Source organism: Alosa pseudoharengus, unplaced genomic scaffold (genome assembly GCF_046254945.1).
Source record: "Alosa pseudoharengus isolate Yale_2024_CS ecotype anadromous, Long Island Sound unplaced genomic scaffold, YU_APseudo_1.1 YU_APseudo_1.1_scf_5, whole genome shotgun sequence".
Lineage (NCBI taxonomy): Eukaryota > Metazoa > Chordata > Actinopteri > Clupeiformes > Clupeidae > Alosa > Alosa pseudoharengus.
Window position 1 is genome coordinate 28,750,652 of NW_027468837.1, and position 24,598 is coordinate 28,775,249.

The 24,598-nt window shown below is 41.8% G+C and overlaps 1 protein-coding gene across 1 annotated transcript; it reads left to right on the forward strand.

Moving 5' to 3' along the window:
- Window positions 1-3,819: 3,819 nt before the first annotated feature.
- Window positions 3,820-18,801, forward strand: pkp1b (plakophilin 1b). Its single transcript, XM_076267641.1, has 13 exons — window positions 3,820-4,175; window positions 4,758-4,957; window positions 7,302-7,744; window positions 8,062-8,203; window positions 8,591-8,798; window positions 9,389-9,551; window positions 10,243-10,360; window positions 11,141-11,314; window positions 11,963-12,133; window positions 12,271-12,424; window positions 12,636-12,834; window positions 14,761-14,845; window positions 17,485-18,801. Exons 1-13 carry the CDS (start codon window positions 3,986-3,988, stop codon window positions 17,557-17,559), a joined length of 2,322 nt encoding a protein of 773 aa, XP_076123756.1. The 5' UTR covers window positions 3,820-3,985; the 3' UTR covers window positions 17,560-18,801.
- Window positions 18,802-24,598: the final 5,797 nt, after the last annotated feature.

The window sequence follows — 24,598 nt, forward strand, 5'->3', positions numbered from 1 at the left end:
TGGCCTATAGCCTACTATAGAGCGTTCCAACATATTAGGGGTTTGCACGGCGTGTCATCAGATCTGGACGTTGCCATATTGGAGATGCTCGCCTCATTAGAAAGGATACAAGGAAGTTTATTGTCACATATAGTTGCTGGAAGTAAGAAATGCAGTGAAATTATGTCTGGTGTCAGCCTATTTGTGCATTTATGGGGAGGGGGGTAAAAAGTGCAGTAGAAGAGGGGTTTAGTAGATTAAGTGGCAAGGGCTGCATAAGAAAGGTGGGGGAGGATTGGGATGGGGGGGGGCACCAACAAGGAGAATTAGGCACTGAAGTAAATCCCTAACATCGTCAAGGAAAATGGTTAATTATTGCCGTGTTTTAGGTTGTACCAATAGGTCAGACTGAGAAAAACATCTGGTGTAGGTATCGACTTTCAAAAGTTATTAAAAAACCAGGGAGAAAGGAGAATAATGCCAGAAGTTATCAGAGGAAGGGGGGCGCTTGTGGTTGAACTTGGTACTTCGTCTCCCTCACCCAACTCATATGGATCTGCGCTGCCAATAAACCGTAATTTCTCGAAACATCGCGCCTTTTCTTGTGGTCCAAGTTCTGCCCTATATGCCTCTGCATCTTAGACGCATTTTGATAAGCTTTTCTGTTGTTTAGACACTGCTACAATCACGTAAGATATCCAAAGTGCATAATACTCCATTGTAGTCAGGTAGAACTTTGTGGAATTTGGGCATAAGTGTGACATAAGGTACTAATGCATTTTTTTTGCATAAATTGATAGGTAAGGGGGTGTCCTTTCAGAATCTGACGGGTGCCGCTCTGGCACCCTTGAGCATTTTCTTTAAAATGGCATCACCTGCCACACCCCTTTTTTGATCATAGAAAATCATCTAAATAGACATTAATATAAACCCATCATGTATGGTATCAAATTAAAGCTCTTTTCATACAGAAATCAGCTTTGACCATAATAAAGTAGAAAACTTTTGCAAAGTGACCTTTAAGGTCAAATTAGGTTTCTTTTTGCTGCATAATAGCTTATACCTCTAAATCGTGTCATGTTTGGTATTAAATTAAATAAATTATGAAACTGCCATGTAGCTTAATACATACAGGAATTCAATAGTAATTCATTTTAATATGAATTACAGCAAGTCTGATGTACCCTAGTTCACCAACTTGCGGGTTAGCTAGCACGTTAGCTTTAATTTCCCTTGAATCAGTCGCTGAATTTCAGACAGCAATGTTGTGAGGTACTTCCCAGGTAGTTAGCACATTAATTATAACTGTCCTTGGATTTCCCCCCAGAATTACAGACAACAATATTTTTCATCCTAACATTTTTTTTAATGCTTTAAAAACAGACAACACAATCCAGGATTGATACAAACTAGTCTGAGTTATGAGGTACTTGCCAGTTAGTCAGCACATTAACTATAATAGTCCTTGAATTTGCCCCTTTAATTACAGAGAAAACTGCAAAGTTGATTACAGGAGGAGAGGACAGAATCAAGAAAATTATTTCTTCCAGTATTGCAAGGAATGACTCGAATCATTTGGAAATACAACAAATGTAAATCAGGTTTATAGCCCAAGTATAGACCCTTTCAACAATAAAAACAAATGATACTAGGAGTAAACATACACACCCGGAGCAGTGGGCAGCCCTTGATCCGGCGCCCGGGGAGCAGGGCTCAAGGGCACCTCATCCGGATGTGGGTACCTCACATGGATGTGGAAGAGCGCTGTTAAGTCACTCCCCCCACTCACATTTTTTCCCACAGTTGGGGATCGAACTGGCCACCCTTTAGTCACAAGTCCGATTCCCTAACCAGTAGGCCATGGATGCCCAAAGTAATTGACATAAATGCCTGGGCTGCAAAATTAGACAAATGTTATGATTTGTTGGCTGTTCATGCATTGTTTGGTTGTGACAGTGTGTCATATCCATATGGCAATGGGAAAACCTCAGCAATCACTTTGATGCTCAAGAGGAATCTTGATTTGAAGAATTGTACATATGTACTGTAGAAGCTGATGAGCATGAAGGCAGGAATGGATTTCCTTTCTTGCCTTTACTATGGAAAGACTGTTGAAAGCCTCAGTAACTTGATACATGCTATTCACCAAGAAAAGAGACCCTGCTAAAATAAAGAGTCTTCCTCCAACAAGAGAATATGCAGCGGAACACATCAAGCGTGCACGGCTGCAAGTCCTTCTGTGGAGAGCTGCTGACAAAAAAAACACCTCCAGTGTGAAAATAGAGGATGGAATTCCTGTGCCTGTTCATGGCAACACTGACATTGCACCCAAAACAGGTCTACAGCTTGTTGCTAGTGGATGCAATGCAGTGCCAGCATGCTCCAGGGCCTCTTGCACCTGTCAGTCAGATGGACTACCATGCACCACCTATTGCCATTGCCAAGGTGGTGAACAGTGTGCAAATAAAAATTCGAAGATGGCTACACTTTCAGTGGAGGATACTGATGACAGCGAGGGAGAAATGTCTGATTGAATGAATGTTTTTTGGAGGAGACATTTGATGTTTGTGATGTGTACAAGGCCAGCCTGGCAACATGTTCTGTATATAGTTGCTTTCAGAATCTGTGAGAAAGTTCTACTTTGTTCCTTATAACTTTGTCTATTTGATTAACTGTTGAGGGTTGATACAATTCTCTTGTGGTTGTTGCTCAGCCTACCATTTCAGCGGTGTGACCTTACCAGGCTTTACAGTTATTATGTTCTCTGGAGGGACTTGAAATCATTTTTAGCATGTTTTTATTGACATTGTTGATATTTGAGAAGAGCTTTCATTTGATACCATACATGATGGGTTTATACAGTAATGTGCATCTAGTTATTTTTTTTATGGTCAAAAAAGGGGGCGTGGCAAATTATGTCATTTAAATAAAAAAAAATGCTCAAGGGTGCAGGAGCGGCACCCGTCAGATTCTGAGTCTAAACCCCCTAAACTATCAATTTATGCAAAAGAATTGCATTAGTAGGCTACCTTATATCACACCTATCCTGGGGTTCTACCTGAGTATCAATATGGCCGCGCGTGCTGGGTTACCATGGTTACCGGCCAGAACGTGACGTCCGTGCAAACCCCTAATTTGTTTTGGGGAACAGCATGCTGGTGTGGTGGGCGCTTGTTTCAGTGCAGGGTGTAACTTGCCTTGGGAATCCACACAACTTTAAGGCTAGAGGCTCTTCTCGCCTCTTTTTGACAACACCCGAGAACAAGATGTGCCTAGCTGATAAGTGATATGTTATCTGTGATGTATCTGCACAACATCGCCGACAACAAGTCATTTTGCTAATTGTTCATTAAAAAACTGTTTAGTCTTGTTTAGTGTAGCCCTAGTCATCATAAAGTTTGACTTTGACTGAGATGACCATGACGTTATTGCCACAACATGTTCAGTCAAAATGGTATGTGTCCTTAATCGTCTAGACGGGAGTGAGTTGATCTAGGGCGTGGCTGAAGGGGACTTCACAAGCCTTGAAGCCGGGTTCACATTGTACACGCTAGCGGCAGCGCTGCGCTAAAACCCATGTTGAACTTGACGCCGCTAGGTTGCTCTTGGTTGAGGTAATGTCCCAAAGATTTTTGTTTCGCTTGCCGCCGGACTCAGCGCAAAATACTATGATTTACAGCACGTCGCGGTCAAAGTTCAACATGGGCGTGCAGTAGTTGTCCCTGCTGTCTCCTCCATGGTCTCCTCCAACATTGGAGAAACAGCAACGCCCCTGGCGGGAGCCTCCTCCTCTGTAGGCGTGGTGGCATGAGCACAGGTAAGGTACTCCACCCATAGACATAGGCCACTGCTTTAAATAATTCCTCTTTAAATTATCCCTCATCAGGAGAGAGTGGACTTAGGAATCGGTCACAGCTGTCATTCAGTAACATTCTTCAGCGAGACTAACGACCGTGTGCTCTGCGAATTTGTACTAAAGGGACTGCTAGGGAAAATATCCGCTGAAATGACGCTGGAGCATTTTCGGTCAGCTATGGCCATGCCCGTCGGTGAGTCCGGCGACACGTCTCTTGCTGTTCCCTCGGACATCAAAATGAGATCAGCGCAGCAGCGAGTTATGGATCAAGTTCAAACGATTGCTAGAAGCAAGTCCCGATACAGTACAAAAAGTGGATCTGGGCTTATACTTCCAACAAGTAAGTTAAATAAATCCACACTCATTATGGTGAAAAGGGCTAATTAGCTACTTGTGAGTGTTCCATTCATTCATTGAATTCATTCATTGTCCCTTATCTAGATAGAGTTTATGGTGCACGTGAGCCTACCTGAAATTAAGGTCATAGGCTACACATCCAGATAATATCCAGGGAGTCTCTGAGATTATTTCGTCTTCATGAAAAAACAACACTTCAAATAATATGAAAATGTATTTAATAAAAAAAATCCTTAAACATGTGATCTCCGAAGTTAAATTTAAACTAGTTTTTGTTTTCCTTCAAAAAAAAGCATAAAGAAATAGCCCTTCTACAAGCCTAGTCTAGTTAAATTGGCCTATGCTACTGTATTTTAATGCCGGTCATAATGGTGGTACTTAGAGAGCCAATTGTTTTCTAAGGTGGCACTCACTGAACAGTTTAAGAACCACTGTTATGGACTATACACAAAGTCCTTGGTAGCAACTGAACATTATTGATACATTGGGTTTTCTGGAGGTGGAAAAATAACTCAAAGGATCTCTCTGTCTCTCTTTCTCTCTCTGTCTCTCTCTATCTCTCCAGGTCCAAAAAGTGACCATGTGTTTTATGATGTACTGACTATCAACACATCTCCTACTACACACAAAGGATACCTTTCAGAATTTAAAAACACCACCATGAACAAGGGATCTGTCTTTGTCAACGGAACCATGAACGGATTAAAGGATCCATTAAGATCCACCATTAAAGGATCTGCACAAGTCAATGGTCATGCAAAAATGGTGGGAATTTTTTTCTCATGTTGTTAGTCTTAAATAATTTTTTTCAGCATTCTTTTCCTTTGTTCTATTTTAAATTAATTCAAATTTCAATGCTTATTAGTAGAGCAGTTAATTGCAATGATGACAGTGAATAAAAGGATACAGTGTTGCTAAAAAAATAACTGATCAGTCATTAGTGGACTGCGTGTGTAGTCAAGTTCTGACCAAAGAGGAAATAGATGAAATAGAGGAAGAAAGCCAGAATGAAATAAAAGAAAGGAGAAAGCAAATGAAAGAAAGTAACACTAGCTGGGCTCTCAGCTCTGTGTTCATTGGAAAGGTAACTTAAGATCCTCGGCTTGTTCCCAGTTGGTTAGTGTAGAAAGAGAGTGCTGGCCCGCAGAGACCTGCTGGCTATGTGCCCAGTCGTCCTCTGGTGACATGAGTGGACCTCACCTTAGGCCCAAGCTACACCGGGTCCGCAACTGAAGCGCTCCGTTTGTATATCGTAAAAATAATTTTAGAAGACTTGTCTAACGAGTTCCATTGATTACAGGGGAAGCTAATTGTTGCAGCAGATGCTATGTATACTTGTAGAAAACATCAACATGCTGTTACTCTTCCTTACTTCACACACACACACACACACACACACACACACACACACACACACACACACACACACACACACACACACACACATCCCTATGAATTAGAACAATATGTAGTTCTTTTACCTTACAATAGGACATTTGGTGCCACACTGGCATTTCCCAATTCTACATCAGGTTACCTTAACCTGGGTAACTTAAACATTCAAAGATTTTATTTTTTGTGAGTCCTCCAACAGAGACCACAAAGACATTGAAATATTTCTTGTTGTTCTCATTGGATTAGTCCATAGAACTTAAATAGCCTGTTTGAATGTGTGTTTGTACATTCATATACATGTACACATGAATACATGAATTAATTCATGGATCAACAGCAAAACGTACTACTTTTTTTTGTGATCAGCTGTTTATTGAGTTTTATAAACAGGGGGGGGGGGGGGCAAGATGGTTACATGAAATGATATATAAAATCATACCCATAATCATGTAAAAAAGAAGAGAGAAGAGTGAAACCAAAAGATAAAAATGCTGCAAAACTTAAAAAATACTTCTAATGGCCTTAGCCTACATTAAATGCCTGAATATATTTAGTAGAATATAAATTGCCATAGGAGACAAATGCCATTTGATTATATTCTCCTATCATCTTCTAATATAGTTTTGATCTTTATGGATATGGAGAGAGAGTTATTTAAGTGACATTTACAGTACTCTATAACAGACTCCATTACCATTTGGAGTGTGATTCACAGTGTTGCCTGATTGACTCTTTACTCAGTGCTGGTTGCCTGGTTCCTATTAAGAGAGCACATATACGAATGAGGTGTCAGTTAGGATGTTTATGCCAGAAAGCACTCAGGGAGTTCCCACTCCAGGAGGTGTTCATAGTCAGGGAAATATAGTTATTCTCTGACATCCACCTTTTTCTCTAGACCTGAAACTCTTGGCAGATTGACAGTGTTGATCAGGCGTCTGCTTGAATAGTCAGGAGGTAACCATAAGGTATTTTGTGTACTTTGTGCCACTCTGTTCACAGGACTCTCTGACAGTGTCCATTGTTTTTCAACACCGAACACTGTTTGCTTTCACAAAGTGCACTGAACTGCATCAACACACTAGGGCTTAAGGAATCGTGGTCAATCTGCACGATCGCTATGGCGTAAGCCGACTCGAATTCTTGTCATATATTGTAGGCAGGATGAATTTGAGCTGGATTCTAGGCTACAAGTTTGCCATTTGTAAATGGACTGCATTTATATAGCCTAGCGCTTTTCTACTCCTTCGAGCTCTCAAAGTGCTTTATAATTGAATGCCTCAAATTCTCTCACTCACACAACGAGGTCGGAGGCTGCCATTGCAAGGCACTAATCTTCGCATCAGAGGCCGTTGGCAGTCAATTGTCCTGCTCAAGGACGCTTTGACAGCGTTAAGAGGAGCTAGGCTTGAACCTGCAGAACTTCTCTACCCCCTGCACCACAACATGGCATGAATTCAGATGCTTGGGAACAAACTGGCTTTTAGAGTAATTAAGGAAAGTATCGGAACGTCACCTATTACCGCCCGTCCCTTATTTCCGCTCTCTTACCAAAAAACAGATTTTGTTCAAATCTACACACCTATGCCTACTAAAAAATGTAAGGTTCATTTATCAAATGTTATTTTGAAGTATTAAAAAACATTGTTGTTTTAAAATTTTCAAACGAAAGGGAAAGTAATTGGTGCTTTTATGATACACACTATGTTCTCTGCAGTTTGTGGATCAGGAGTCCCGGAGGACTGTGAGCTCCTCGCGCACTGTGTCCTGGAGAACCAACGCCGCCACCAGTTGGAAGAGGCACAAGAGCGCCCCCGCGCCCCGCCTTCTCCCCATCAGCCCCACGGCAGGGTACCAGACCAGAATACAGCTGGATGGCCACAGACAGGTCGGCCAAGGCAGTCGCCAGGCCAGTAGCCGCAGTGTGCCTGACCTGACCACCCGCATCGGGATTCAGCAGAGGATGGAGGTGGCGGGTCAAGCCAGGCAGACCGCGAGCCAGTTCCCGGCCAGCTTGAGCAGCCCACATATGGATGTGGACGGACCCGGGCTCCTCCAGATCCAGAAGGGGGGGGCACTCAGTCAGCACAGCATGACGCAGATCAGGCGCCCTCCCTCCAACCACTCCCTTGCCGACTCCAAGATGTCAATGGTCAAGGGGTGAGAACAGCCACATATACACAAAGGTTTGGTTGGTTGGATGGCCTGGATAGACTGTTGCATCATGGGTGGGTGGATAGGGAAAATTAACACCCACATGCACCCATATGTGCTGTGCATGCATCCATCCATCCATCCATCCATCCATCTATCCATCCATCCATCCATCCATCCACACAGGCATACACACACACACGCAGGCACTCATGCATACACACATACAAACACAGCTCTTTATTTGTTAGACTCTTACCTGCTTGACGGAGGTGAGTTTGTGCCTGTCTGTGGTTTGTGACCTTGTGGTTTTGCCCTCACAGGCAAACAATTGATGGCCAGAAGATGGACATCAGCATGTCAGACGCCATTCAGTACCTGTCCAGTCAGGATGAGAGCTACCAGCTGTTGGGGGCCTCCTTCATCCAGCACAACACCTTCACAGAGGACAAGGCCAAGCAGCAGGTAGCCTAGCATCAGATTGTTAGCATATGTGTATAACACAGCTAAAACAGTTCATGCATCCCACAGTTTGGTGTGTGTGTGTGTGTGTGTGTGTGTGTGTGTGTGTGTGTGTGTGTGTGTGTGTGTGTGTGTGTGTGTGTGTGTGTGTGTGTGTGTGTGTGTGTGTGTGTGTGTGTGTGCGCCAGCTCACAAAGTGCTGGTTTGATGAACTTCAAATCACTTCAAAGCACAGGGTCACAGTATCTCAGTGTAATTTGGTTTCACTCCAATTAATATTGTGTGATAGGGATGAGGGTCTGCATTTATTTATGTGTGTGTGTGTGTGTGTGTGTGTGTGTGTGTGTGTGCGTGTATGTGTGTGTGTTTGTGTGTGTGCGTGTGTTCCAGGTGTTCCAGATGAAGGGCATCCCTGCTCTAGTTGCCCTCCTCCAGAGTCCCAATCTGCAGATCCAAATGACGGCCTCTGCAGCCCTCCGCAACCTTGTGTACAGACACTCGGGCAACAAGGAGGAAGTGCAGCGCTGCGGGGGCCTGGCCCAGGTAGTACAGCTGCTGATGGACACCCCATCAGCAGAGATCCAGAAACAACTGACAGGTGAGAGACAGAGAGGGGGAGGGAGGAGGAGAGGGAGGGGGGAGGGGGGTGAGGGAGGAAGAGAGAGAGAATTAGTATGCATTGGAATGTGGTTAATGTGGATATGCAGCCTGTCATTGGGGGCAGCCGTAGCCTACGGGTTAGCCGTAGCCTACGGGCACCTGTAGCTGTTTTCTTAAGGAAGAATAAAAACACATATGTTACCTTGCATTTTGCTGTCAGGAAGAGTCTTACTTAACCAAACCAGTTATGAGATTTCACAAAACCACTTATGAAAAATATGAAATATTAGAGTGTGTGTGAGTGTGTGTGTGTGTGTGTGTGTGTGTGTGTGTGTGTGTGTGTGTGTGTGTGTTGTGTGTGTGTTGTGTGTGTGTGTGTGTGTGTCTGTGTGTGTGTGTGTGTGTGTGTGTGAGAAGTAATGAAGAGTAACAGCATGTTGATGTTTTCTACAAGTATACAATAAGGACTAGGTTTACAGGGTTACATTTTAATAGTATTAATATGAATTTTGTAATTAATAGAACAGTAACAGTTGGAATGGAATGTGGTTTCTGAGTGTTTCTGGGTTGTATGGTTCTATTCTGCAGGTCTGCTGTGGAACCTGTCCTCAGCGGACTCTCTGAAGGCAGATCTGCTGAAGAGCTCTCTGCCGGTTCTCACCGAGCACGTGGTGGTACCCTACACTAACATCATCAACCTCAACAACAACATGGAACCGGAGATCTTCCTCAATGCCACCGCATGTCTCAGGTGCATTATTCAAGCATTATGTTTACCTGCTTTGTGTGCTGTGTGAGAACAGTTCTGTGTAGGAAATAGCAAGAGTCAGCAACCTCCACAAATGTTCTGTGTTTTCATTTTTGTCACTTAAAAGGTTTTCTAGAGAACTTTTATCAATTGGGTAGCATTCCTTGAGAAGTTGAGCACATTTTTTAAAATTAAATTAAATAGCAATTGTTTACCCATAAAAGCAGCTGAAACGTGCCCAGGCCAGGCATGAATATGATTGTAATCCAGTTAAACTATGGAAATCTGAGGATAGACGTGATTGTAATAGTGATGGATACTTTGTGGTTTGAAGGAGTGTCTTGGAAGGATTTATTTGTGTTGAGTACATTTTCACTGAGAACACCTTATTGAAAAGTCTGGCTCAAGAATTATCTTTGTTTTGGCAACTTTAAAAAGCCAAATTCTTAACAATGAAATCACACATTCATAAATATAAATATAAATATAGTTTATAGAGTTATGAGAGAGAAGTTTGACAAATGTCCAGAGTATTCAACAAGGTGCTTTTGTTCTTGGTGAAAGATTCAAAACTAATAAATCTTGTTATTTTAGAGACACTTCCTGAAACCGCCAAGTCATATCTTCCACTGAAATCTTACGAATTATGACACCCCCCCCCCCCCTTCCCAAATACACACATACACACATATAGGAACCTGAGTGCAGCCAAGGTGGGGAACCGCCAGTCCATGCGAAAAACCAGTGGCCTGATCGATGCGCTGGTCAAATACATCCAGAACTGTGTGGCCGATGATAAGCCTGATGATGAGGTGGGTGGAGGAGTTGTGTTTTGTTCAAGCATCAGTGAAAAGCAGGTTTGACTGGCCATTTCTGTTCCTGTGAATTTATTCTAAAGATGTCAAACTTCTATAGCACTTGTATAACACAGTGTGTTATTTTTTTTGCTTTTTTGCTTTTCTTTGGTAAAATGCCACTCTTTTTACCTTTACTCTTTAAAAGAACCTGCGCCCGGCCTCTAACGCCGAGGAGACATAGCAAAGTTTTTTCTTTCTTCTTTATTTAGTAGCATACCATGAGAGGTGAGCTTTTCTAATGGCCTGAGCCACAACCTGTTCACACTAATCCCATTGGGAAGCTGATACTCTAGCAGCAAACAAAGGGGGTGAGACACTGCCAGGCCAGCAGGCTGATGAGTCAACGCAAGGAATGTTTTTTTTTTTTGTCTTTATACTGAATGTCAAAAGACAAAAGTGTAGCTTTTATCTTTTATACAACTACTGTTCCTTTCAAATGTTTTCCTTATCTGTATCGTTTCATTCATCTTTATTTATTGATCCCAATATCTGAATGACAGTAATCTTGAAACTTGAAGTTAAACCTTAATTAATTTGTCTACGAATTATGTCTATAAATTAAAACCTATTAACAAATAATATGTTTATAGAATAGTAATAAAATAAAATACATCAATAAAAAAGTAATACTTCCAAAAATAATATATAATAAAATAAAATACATTTAAAAAAAAAAATACATTTTACGTGTGTGTGTGTGTGTGTGTGTGTGTGTGTTTGTGTGTGTGTGTGTAGTCGGTGGAGAACTGTGTGTGTATCCTGCACAACCTGACATACGGGCTGGAGAGTGAGTGTCCGCTGCTCTTCACCAGACTGAATGCTCTGGCGCGCTCCCCCACCACCACCCAGACCAGCACACCTGGACCCCTCAGCTGCTTCAGCACCCAGAGCAGCAAGATCCAGCAGGAGGTGAGACCAGCACCGCACCCCGCCACTGCACCACAGTAACACACGCGCACGCACACACGCACACACACACATTTTATTGCTTTTATTTGCTTTTATTTGCTTTGAGTATGTGATAAAAGTGCTCTACAAATAAAATATATTATTATTAATTTATCATTTGTTTATTCAAAAGTCCAAAGGCAGTCCAAAGTAGCCTAGGCTGTAGCAGCTGCATAGAGTTGGTGTGTTGTTGCGAAATCAGCAGAATCATTTTATTCTGCTATATTGCATTTCATTTTATGCCAAAGCTCCGCTGCCTTCTACCCTCTCTGGTGCTGAGTTGCCAGTGGCTAGAGCAGCAAAAAGCCAATGTGTGCTTCTTTTACCGATATATTTAACAATATCTTTTGCATTTCTTCCCAAAAAAACATCACATTTGCGCTGCACTCATTTGTGCCTGTAGCAAGACACCTGCAAAGTTTGAAATCATACAGACAGACAGACGTACCTGTCATGATAGATCATAATGTGATAGATGGAATGAAATTGTTGCAGTGTTGTTAAATAGTATATGTCAGTGATTTTCTCTTTCCAGTGAAGCTCATTTGTGCGTTTTCGTGCCCTTGTATTGTCTGTGTGTGTGTGTGTGTGTGATGCTGTGTTCTCTAGGCCCACTTTGACTATCCGGTGATGGAGGACAACAATCCTAAGGGAACTGCCTGCCTGTTCCATTCCAAAACTCTGCAGATGTACCGCAGCCTGCTCGGAACCAGTGAGAACCCAGCCACCCTGGAGGCATGCTGTGGAGCCATGCAGAACCTTACAGCCACCACAGGAACCGTAAGAAGCCTCACATACAAAAACTTAATAAACAAATAATAGCAGAACCTCTTGGCTAACTCAGGAACTGTAACAATCCTGAACATATCAAATAAAAATATGTGTGTGTGTGTGTGTGTGTGTGTGTGTGTGTGTAGGTATCGGCCGTGTTGAGCCAGACCATTGTCCAGAAGCTGAATGGCCTGCGTGTGATCTGCCCCCTGCTTAAGAGTGAAAATGTCAACTTGAAGTGCTCTGCTGTGCAACTTCTTGGGAACCTCTCACGCCACCCCCAACTACATAGCAGCATGGGTTAGTCAGTAACACACACATACACACCGCACACACACCCACACACACACACACACACACACACAGCAAACTACACAGCATCATGGGTTAGTCTGTGTGTAGCCAGGTTTCTTTTCTTCTCCAGATTAACATGTTAGATCCTGCCTCCACTCCTAGTCCTTCTTAGCCCGTCTTTGATGTGTGTGTGTGTGTGTGTGTGTGTTTTCCGCAGCCCGCCAAGCCCTTCCTTCACTCACAGACTTCATCAGTGCTGGTGTCCCAAACGTGACCCAAGACGAGACGGAGATGGACGAAACTATGGCAACAGCTTGTCACACTGCATACGTCCTAATGAAGGCGGAGCAAGAGCTGAGCAAGGGGTTGCTAAGCAACAGCCTGATAAACTCCTTGAACAATATGAGCCACAATAGGTGAGTAGCTCTCATCAGCTTGTCTGTTTGGTAGGTTTCTATAGAAAGCCTGAAAAACTCTTGACGGACATGACTAGTGTTTTGTTGGTATTTTTCCATAGTGTGTGTTGGTGTGTAGTGTGTTTTGGTGTACCGTAAAACTTCAAATAATCGCAGAGTCCCTAAGAGACGCCTGTCTCTTTTAAACGCCTGGCGTGGCTACAGGTTTGGGTTAAAGGCCGGTCTCCAGTAGAGGCCTGGTCGGTTTTTTAGTTTCGGGTTGTATTTAATGTTCTAAAACCCTTCAGATCGTCTGTTTAAAGATTCGCAATGACACAAAACCGTTAAAGGAGGTTACAGCAGTGTGAATTAGATGTTGCACGTCGTTACAAGCCGTCGCAAAGCATTTACATGTCCGGTCACAGTTGCAAGGTTTTAGAATGTTGCATCAAGTTGCTGCTCATCTCGTTGCGAATCTTGGGTGTGATTTGGGCTTAAGTATGGCGCAGACTGCGCACGTTATGATTAGATGGCATTAAAAGACTGCGGTGGGGAAAAGCTAGAGTTCCAAATTGTATAACTTTTTTTCCAATATGAACTATGCATGTCCGATTTCGTCATCGTTCAATTCATCCCTTGTGTTCATTTACGGATAGGCCGATGGTAAGCTTGTTTTTATGCTGGCAACAAAACCAGAACGGTTCGCGAACGTTATTCTTTATTCTAAATGCCATGGCGATAAAGAGAAAGAAGTCAGAAAAGGAATTTACCTTAGACTAGGCTATATCAGAGCCCGTCTACTGACATTCTCTGGCTATATAACCTACTGAAATAGGTTAATGATGTAAAGTCAAGTGCGCTTCTATGGGACTGGACTGTGCGCGCACAGTTTTTATTGATGAGTCGGAGTGGCAAGTGCTGCGCATAGTTGCAGTGGAATGTGGCTGCCCAGGGCATTATAAAACTTCTCACTCTTAGACCTACTCATACACGGCGGTGAAATGGCGTATTTAGCTGTCTAAATTCGAATCATATGCTGGGGGAGAAATCGTCGGACATCCATGATTATTTTGTTATTCAGCACCCCTGGTCAAAAATATGTTCCCGTGCGCCTGGAAGTAGGCTATGATTTGAATGTAGACTGTTGTCAAATTTGGCAAATAGAAAACGGGAGAAACAGTATGGTTCATGCTCTCTCATGCTGTTTCATTCCTGCCGAAAAGGAGGGAGAATGAAACATTAAGCACGTTCCACTTTTGCATAAATAATTCCTGAACAGTTTTGGTCAGGGCTGATAATGCAACTGTATTTGACAAAGGACCGATATAGGCTATTTGCTAGTGACAAAATATGAGCTTTCAGTGTGATACGATCTCTTTGTAGATTACGTTTAATTAAAACGTGTTTCATCTGTTCTGGCTATCCCTGCTATTTGGATCTTACTGTATCTCACTCAATGAACAACATCTCAACACTAAATGAATGATGATTCATAATTGTCATCAGATAGCCTAGTCATATAGGTAGACATTCAGTGTGTTTGAAATAATTAATTCGATAATATTTTCCATCTTTGCAGAGGAAAAGTTTTATGTAAAGGGAATTAAAGGCCTGTCTCATATAGACGCCTGTCTCTAATACTAGCCGGTGCAGTTTGGAGCTTTGGGAAAATAAAAGCCCGGGCTATTATTTGGAGTTTTACGGTATGTCTGCGGTATGCTGAAACCCCATTAATAGTTATTGATGCACAAAAAACCTCACTAAGGGAAGAATACAATGCATTATACAACCTCCCATTTTTGTGTGAAATCAGGTTTAAAGGAATGTAGCAAATATGGATGTCTTTCTGTTTCATTCTTTCTGTTTAACTAGTTTTATTTTAATTTTATATATATAAGAGAAAATCTTTTTTTTTTTTCAATCAATTGTGGTCTTCTGTCTGGCCAGTAACCTACCGATGTCCAGCAAAGCAGCGGCTTTTCTCCTTTACAACCTGTGGGCAGAGAAGGACTTCCAGAGCTTATTTAAGAAGGTACAGTATGTTTGGAGACTCTGCTGGATGCGTCAGAAATCAGTTTCCCCCCCACATACTAGAGTAGAGTGACTCAGAACACTGTTGTGTGTGTGTGTGTGTGTGTGGGTGTGTGTGTGTGGGTGTGTGTGTGTGTGTGTGTGTTTCTGAGTGTTTCCGTATACGTGAGAAAGTGAGAGAGAGGGGAGGGGGGGCTTGAGAAAGAGGAAATGCAGTCGGTGGAGATGTGCCAGGGTGTGGCAGGGCGTGTTATTTTGTCTGTCACCGAGTCCAATTTCTCAACCATTTAAAAACACACACAGACATGAAGACAGACTGACTTACTGATTAACTTACTCAGAACCTGTTTTTTTTTTCTGGCCTTTTTACAACCGTTTACACATTTTCAAAACCCTCTGTCTATTTTTCAGAACTCTACACACAAAACCCAAAATTGCTCATACAAAATGCAAAATGCCTCAAATCTCCAGCAAAATGACACACAACATTCAAAATGTCATAAACACTCTAAAGCAAGCGCTCGCCTCACATAAAAAACACTTTTGTCATAATATGACATTTTGGATACATCATATGCACAGTTGCTCAAAACTTAAGGGTCTTCTGTCTTTCATTGGCATCTATGTATATTTTTATTCAAAAGTGAAAGTCATCTATAGAGAGGAGTTTAAATTCAAAGTAAACATGTAAGCAATATAGAAATAGTGATTTTTCCCCAAATAATTTGCTGTTGTGAATACAGTATTTTAGAGCCAACAAAAAAAACAAAGCAAAATACAATGACCACCAGATGTACATGGAGTTGTGAAAGAGTTGATTTAGGTAAAGACAGAAATTACTGTATTTCCTAAAGAAAGAAATTACTTTGCTTTTTCCAAAGAAAATGTACTACTGTGTGTGTAGGGTGGATTGCAGTTGGGCGTGTATTTATTCATAGGTCTATAGACTCTTTCAACAGCAGAAACGCGTTCCTAAGGCATTTCCAGATGGTAACTTGGGGACAAGTCTGATTCATTTTAATTTCAAAGTATCTGCATTGGTTCTGGACATTTCAACCAGAAATACGATTGAAATGAGCAGTTGAAAAAAAACTGTAATGGCTGGCCCGTCAATCCACTCAGCGGGGTTTTCTCCTTATTTTAGTCTTATGCTTAAGGAATCTCTTGAACCCTTGCACAAAAGATCTAAATAAAATAAATTACGGTACCTCTTACTCTTTCTGGCATAGATTGTTTCAGTCTAGTCTATGCCTAGTTATGGAGAAAACGGCGTAAATCAATATAAGATTTCAGAAGAACCTTTTCTTACATTTATGAATACGACTGTCCTAGCTCTGTATAGGGATGTGGCATTCGAAACTGACATCTCAAAGCAGTGCCGAGGCTTTGAAGCACAAGTGTTTCGATACACTGCTTTGAAACGTGGTTCAAAACAGCAGTGACCATTGCTTCGAAACATTGTTCAAAATGCCCATGTCACGTGACCAAAGCTATGTGAACCATTGATGTATTTCACTAGTGTCGGCAGCAAGCTACTACTGTATGTGCCCGTCCATTTAATGAACAGTGTAGACTTTTCTTAAGCCACAGCAATGATGGTGTTATAGTTAGTGAGGGTGTTTTTGCACGGTAGCCTATATGCTGCTCAAATGTTGTTCGCTCCCCGTTTGGTTTGTAAGGTATTGTTTCAGATAATATCTGTTTATGGTCAGCTTCTTACTTTATCATTAACCACAGTTTCAACTGTGTAACACAGTGAGCCACTGTCTTGAATAGGCCGCATCTCCGATACAAAGCATTTGACAGCTTTGTTTCACCATAAACAGCTCTGAGGTGTCGGAATTATTTTGAAGCCTCAAAACAATTCGGCACAATTGCTTTGAATGTTTCAGTGTTTCACAAAGCCTCGCTTTGCCTAGTTCCATCCCTAGTTCTATAAAGCTTCTCTTTTAATTGACTGCAAAATTACCTGTTAAACAGAACGCACAGTACTGGGTGTGGTGTTTTAATTCACACTGTGACTCTTCTGAATCAGGAGAATTGAATTTCCTTGAATTTCCCCTGGGGATCAATAAAGTATCTATCTATCTATCTATCTGTTTATCCCCAGTAAGGTATAAGTATATATACTCTTGATCCCCTGAGGGAAATTTGGTCTCTGCATTTATCCCAGTCCGTGAATTAGTGAAACACACTGCACACAGTGAGGTGAAGTATCCCAGCGCAGTGAGCTGCCTGCAAGAACAGCAGTGCTCGGGGAGCAGTGAGGGGTTAGGTGCCTTGCTCAAGGGCACTTCAGCCATGGCCTACTGGTCGGGATTCGAACCGGCAACCCTCCAGTTATAAGTCCGAAGTGCTAACCAGTAGGCCACGGCTGCCCCTAAGCAGCCTAGGTGACATGTAAAGGTCATGGTGCTTGTTTTAAAAGACTCAAATGTGTGATCCTCCCTGTGAATAATAATTAATGAAGCACAACAATTTGTCAAACCCATGAAAACTGTAACTGGCTTTACCATGTAACTTTTCCCATAGGTGGTTTTGCATGATTGTTATCCCCCCTCCCAATCTCACTCTCTCTCTCTCTCTCTCTCTCTCTCTCTCTCTCTCTCTCTCTTTCTCTCCATTTCTCTCCCTCTATAGCAAGGGATGCATAAGAAGGCCTTTGTGAATGACGTCACCAAAGCAGCTCATAGATCTATTATGGTTATTGACTAGCAGCGAGCAAGGTTCTGCATTGTAAGACATGTTGGCTCTAACCACAGACTTTTACTGGCACTGCCACTGATTAAACAGATCTGCCACTAACGAAACTATGCTATACTAATGATGCAACTGCAGATGCATACAGTCTGTAACAACAATATCATGTCATGAGTACTTCTGTGGTTAGGTTGTAAAGTGAGACATGGACTGTGTTCCAATTTGCATACTTCTGTACTTACAATACCGAATATGAGTGCACAAACCAATGCACTTGTGTACTCGTTAGGTATTGTAAATACAGAAGTATGCAAATTGGAACACATACATGGCCTTCTGGCACTGTTTTAATGTATAAAACACTATCAAAGATTTTTGTTTACATTGGGTGGTAGCCTAGTTTCAATGAAGTGATATATTTTCGAATTTCTAATCTATAGTACAGGGTCTCTTTGCATCTGAAGCACCTTTTTGAGAAAGAAAACACTTGACTTTACTGTACTTGGGTCTTACTGTTTAAATGTGGTCTTATTTTACTAAATTGTGCGGGCAATTTAGTATAATGTGTGCTCGCTTTACTACATAGTATGCTTGTTTTATTAAATCGCTGTCTCATTTTACTAGATTGTGCGTTCAATTTAGTCCATTGTATGCTCATTTAACTAAATCATGTACTCATTTTAGTAAATAGTGTGCTCATTTTACTAAATTGTGTGTATGGACCCTTTCAAGAGAGTTCCATTATCAGCATCATAGTTGGCCCCACAAGACTTCCTTTTTAACATTCCATATGTTATCTTAATGCAGAGGAAGTAGATTGGGGCCCAAATAGAATGTTCAAGCATTGTTTGTGTTTACCTTGTTGAAAGGGTCTATATCCAGAGAATGTGTACCATACTCATTTTACTCAATTGTGTGCTCATTTTACTAAATTCTGCTCTCATTTAATTTCTTGTAAAATAAGCACACAATTTAGTAAAATGAGCACACTATTTACTAAAATGAGTACATGATTTAGTTAAATGAGCATACAATGGACTAAATTGAACGCACAATTGAGTAAAATGAGTACGGTACACATTCTCTGGATATACACACACAAATATATTGCAATCACACCTCCAGGGTTCCATATAAATGTAATTGTTGAATTTATTTTTTGTTGTTCTAACACTTAGTTTGATCTTGTAACTTTTTAATGCAATGTAGTATATACTTTATGTGCTCTTAATGAAATAAACTGCTCCTGAGAAAATATACCATCTGTTAGTGTTGACTATGACTGTGGCTGTATGGGCCTTTTGCCTTTATTCAGATAGGATAGTGAAGAGTGACAGGAAGTGGATGGGACTTGAGCAAATTGTGCCACAGCTCCCCAACTATTTTTTTTAAGTATATTTTTTGGGCTTTTATGCCTTTAATTGACAGGATAGTGGAGAATGACAGGAAGTGAGTGGGAGAGAGAGTCGGGGTGGGATCCGGAAAGGACCACGGGGCGGGAATCGAACCCGGGTCGCCGGCGTACGGTGCAGGTACCCCAGCTAGTTGCGTCACGGCTGGGGCCCCCCAAATTTTTTTTCAAATATTTTAATTATTGATTATTTATTAGCTTCATAATTAAATTTCTGGGAAAAGTGTGTGTGTGTGAACTGAGATCTCTTTAAGTATTTTGTTTGACGTCATCAGGTGTGTGTGTGAGTGTGTGGTTGTGGTATGCATACATGATGTGAGTGTTTCTGTGTGTTACATTCAGTAGCGACGTCGCTCAAGGCTGATGTCATGAGGTAATCTCCTTAAGCTTCCTGTCTGGGTCTTGTTTGAGCTGTATGGCAGTGCTCCAAACGTGTGTCACTGGTATGATCACATACTGACTCCTGTTCTGTGGTATGGGGCTTAGAAGTTGAACGATAAGCAACAACTCTGAGAAATTTGGAGAAGTGCTTTGCTCAAGGGCACAACGGTGGAAGCCAGATATTGAACCCACAACATTTCAGACTACTGCATAACCTGCATAACTTAACCACTACACTACCACTGCCCCTCATTCTACTGACATTTAAATGAATCAGAACTGAGAAAACAGCTGCATTTTAAACAATGTGTTTGCTGCAGTTCTGAAATGGTTTGGTAAGAGTTTAATCCACCAATTTAAGTGTAGTTTCCCAGCTGGTTACACTCCTCGAAGTTGTAAGCAGATGTAAATTAGCCTAAGGCTAACTCTGGTACAATGCATTACATAGCAATATTTATGTAAAAAAGTGTACATGGTCCCTAACAAATGAAATGAAATAATATATATATTTTTTTTTTAAATTTGTATAACGGAAAGTTTGCTAACATAACAGGTTTGTCTGGGTTCACCCAGGCTACCATTGCACAGGAGAGCGAAACATTACTGGGATATGTTCTAGCAGCCTATCACCTATCAAAAAACCCATACAGACTATCGCCTGGTCCAGGTGTGGGTCCAGGACTACCTGCAGACTTGTTTGCAGATGTATTGCTTTTAGCAGGATGTGTTGTGCAGACACCTTTGGGGCCCAGGTTTCATGGCAGCCTTTTGATCTCACTTCCCCTTCCATGTGTGTCCCTCTCTTGTCTTCCTGGTTGTGTGTTATTGGTGGTTTCTTGATGCTCCACCTGAATGCCGGCCTCCAGTGTCAGGGCTCTTTCTTTTTACCAAAGATTGTTAAGGTGGAGCAAGATATTTCATCAGGAGCCACTTCCGGGAACCCGGATCTCACGAGTGGTGGGGGTCAAAAAGACGAACCACAAAAATAACATTTCTCATGTCATCGTAGTAAAATATAATTTCATCTTTAACTCACTAACCAGGTGAAAATATTCTATTCCACCTGATCATTCTATCAACCTCGCTAACAAGGTGACACTTAACAGAAATAGCCTGGCTTGAACTAGCGTAGACTTTCACTTAAGGCTGAAGCCGTTCCATTAACTCAAGTTAGCTGCATCTTGCCTTCGTTTATTCAAGCGAGGCTTAGGTCTGCTTCATGTCTGCTCGTGCATGAGGTAGAAAAGTAGTCCAAAACAGTAGATTGGCGAAAAGAGGATATATCGTAAAATGAAGGGAAACTAAAAGATTTCTGTTCGATTTACAAGCGCCATACAGGATCTTTAGTCATAAAATTAAACATTGAGAGAAAGAAAAGATAGTTGCCAACATAAATTGGATAAGCCAGGTTTAGCCTTTAGCGAGGTTGATGGAATGCCCCCCAGGTTGTCAAAAACTATAAATAAATCTGCGATCTGAGATTTATAGGTGTGGACCGTGGTGACCTACTGTACAGTATACCTGTTTTGGATACCATCAAATTAACCCATGTCCTGGCAAGAATACAAAAGGTCTTAAAAGATTAAAGTCAGACATGCTTGTGCATGGGAAACGTTAGTCTAACCTGGTTCTCCCATCTCAGTGAATTCGACCACACCTTTCTGAAGTGTTTTTATACACTTCAGCTGTAAATACTTTAACAGTGTATTTATAGTTTCCACCTTTTCACCCTGAACTAGAGACCTTAATCTTTCTTTCCTCTTCTTCCCTTTGTGATTACCCTTACCAAAAAAGGTATACTTATTTATTTTTATCAAGTAAACTGAAGTGCAGTTGAAGCCCAAGTTTACTTTAGGTAGTAAGTTTATGAGTAAATGTGTATATCAGTTTAAGTATATTTGACAAACTTGACTTATATTTGACAAACTAAACTTGACAAACTGGGACTCAGTACCTACCTCTGCAACTGGCTACTGGACTTCCTCTGTCAGAGGCCTCAAGTAGTACGTGTTGGCAACAATATCTCAAGCAGTATCACACTGAGCACGGGGGCCCCTCAAGGCTGCGTGCTCAGTCCGCTGCTCTTCACCCTGCTGACACATGACTGCACTGCAACCTACAGCAACAACCACATAGTGAAATTTGCTGACGACACAACTCTGGTGGGTCTCATCACCAAGGGCGACGAGACTCAATACAGGTTGGAGGTCGACCTTCTGACCACGTGGTGCAAGGACAACAAACTCCTGCTGAACGTCAGCAAGACCAAGGAGATTGTTGTTGACTTCCGGAGAGGTCACACCCAACACCTGCCACTGACCATCGACGGTGCTGTGGTGGAGAGAGTGAGCAGCACCAAATTCCTGGGGGTGCACATCATTGAAGACCTCTCCTGGACCACCAACACTGCTTTACTGGCGAAGAAAGCTCAGCGCCGCCTGTACTTCCTGCGGAAACTCAGGCGAGCAAGTGCTCCACCAGCCATCATGACCACATTCTACCGAGGCACCATTGAGAGGATCCTCTCCAGCTGTATCGCTGTGTGGGGCGGAAGCTGCACTGAATACAACAGGAAAGCCCTGCAGCGCATAGTGAACACAGCTGGAAGGATTATTGGTGCTTCACTCCCCTCCCTGAAGGACATTTACACCTCCCACCTCACCCGCAAGGCGACCACAATTGTGAGTGATGCAAATCTACTGCCCTCTGGGAAGAGGTACAGAAGCCTGCGCTCCCACACCACCAGATTCACCAACAGCTTCATACACCAGGCTGTTAGGATCCTGAACTCTCTCCCCCCTCCACCCTCAGCTACATAACATCCTGGACTTTTGGACCCACATGGCTGCCTTGCACTACTCCACTTGCACTACTCCACTTGTACACTTGCACACTTTGCAACTTGTTGTTGTTGTCCTGTTGTCCTGAACACTTCTGAACACACTTCTGCTGCTCTTACATAACTTGCACCACTATGCCACTTGCATACTTAGGTCAAACAAAACTACTTCAGCCATTTATTGGCCTGACTTTTGCACTATTATATTGACTGTCTACTGTATGCACAATTGCACAATTTCAACCACATTTTTGCTGCTCTTATTTCTTCATTGTATGTGCCTTATTTTTACTTATTATATTGTTTACTTGAATGTTATGTTTGTCTGTGGACCTAATTGGTAAAATATGTCTTGTCTCCACCGTGGGATAGTAGGAAATGCAATTTCGATCTCTTTGTATGTCTTGACATGTGAAGAAATTGACAATAAAGCAGACTTTGACTTTGACTTTGATATTTAAGTAAGTACCAAGTATAGGCTAGATATACTTAATGTATACTTATCAGTATACGCCAAGTATAATTCAATCTAGTATATCTCTAATCAGTACACAAAAAGTAAGCTATATGCTTAGTTCAAAAATGTCCTTGTACACTTGTACATGTACTATGTTTAGACTTCTTCGAACTAAATTGGCCCACTTTTAGTTTATAATAGTAAACTCGTAAGTACTGAGAACTATATTGCAAGTAAGACACTATCTCACCTTTTAAGTTTTTTTTTAAGTGTAAAAGTAGTAAACTTTTAGATGGACTACAAGTAAACTTATAGGTGTACTGTTTACTAATACACTGCATTTATATTGCTTATTTATATAATTTATATTACACACATATCAGTGGCGTAGGCTGCCATGCAGGGTATAAACTGGCACATCGGGAGGAGTTTTGGGATTAAAGCGACACCAAAGAGTTTTTTGTACCTTAAAATAATGTTTCCAAAATCGTTTCAGTGGTTTATCAACTCGTAACAGGGTGAACGGCACTTCTGCATTCGCTTTGCGGCCCTCTATCGGCTATAACCGCACTATGTAAGTTTGCCAGATTGGGTAGCGAATCTGTAGTTAGATGGAATAAGACATAAGAAACTGCAAATTTGACTTGCTTCTGATGTTGCAATACATCATACTTTCATAAAATTAAGCAACATACTCTACCTTGTCTGTAGACATTGTTATTTGCAAAGCCGGTGCTGGATAAACAAATAGCCAGCCTGTGACAGAGGAAAAGTGCTTTGGTGTTGCTTTAAAGGTGCTCTAAGCGATGCCACACGTTTTTTAGGCTAAAACATTTTATGTCACTACTGCAAACATCACCTCACCATTCGCTAGCTGCCTGTGCCCTGAATACACTGTAAAAAACATGATCTCTGTGGACAGCCCAGGCTCCAAAAACGGCAACAAAAACAACCTGGGCAAACCTAGCCCATAAAAACATAACAAACTGTTCCAGCAAATCACAGATGAGATGCTCGTTAAGGAGAGTTTCAATTGCACTGGAGGGAGGGGGAGGAAGTAGCGAGCTAGCTCTCTGTTTTGTTTGAATGTCAACAGAAGTGACGTTACCCAGCATCGCTTAGACCACCTTTAATAACGTCGCGTGCTGAGAAAAGGAAGCACTCACACGTGGGTGCATACGTAGATTTGCATTCAGTTGGTCCCCCACGCCTACTCTCGCTGTTTTACAGAAATAGCCGTGTTTCCCCATTCAAAAAGGAAACTTTTCTTCATTGTTAGTCTATCAAATGCGGTTGTTCACTTTGTGTGAATGATGCTACTTTCTGCATTTTTTTCATTCCAACCGTGGGCACTTTGGAGCAGAAATTAATCATCCACGCACACATCCTGAATTACTTACACCTGGCTTGACATAGTTGCTCCTACTCATCCTGGATTGGTGTTAGTGAAACGAGTTGAGCTATGTCAAACCTCGCTTTATTACTTATCTTGGATGTCTTAATTCTGCCTTTGTGAAATACCCTCATGGTTTACATGTACAAATTCAAAAACATCTTGATTAAATGTAGACATTTCTATTTGCTTTCATCTGGTTGACAGATTAGCACATGTGGCTTGGCACCATATACCTAATGACATTCTTTTATGCTGAGAGTGTTCTTTACTGACTTCTGTAATAGCCTGGAGTGTTAATTAAAAATATGCTTTAAGTGGCATTCAAAGTCTACCCCTATGTTACGTCTTTGTTATTGTTTGTTATTGTTCATATGTTATTATATAATCTTGAGAAACAGTGAAATTATCTTGCCACAACTGGCAAGGGGTAATACCTGAATGCCAGACTGCCGCCGATACTGGCACCACACCTGGCATAACACCTGGCACCACACCTGGTTCAGATAATGGTCTGTCTTAGCTTTAGGACTGGTCATATTATTATGCCAGCACTGAACGTTTTGCCCGGGG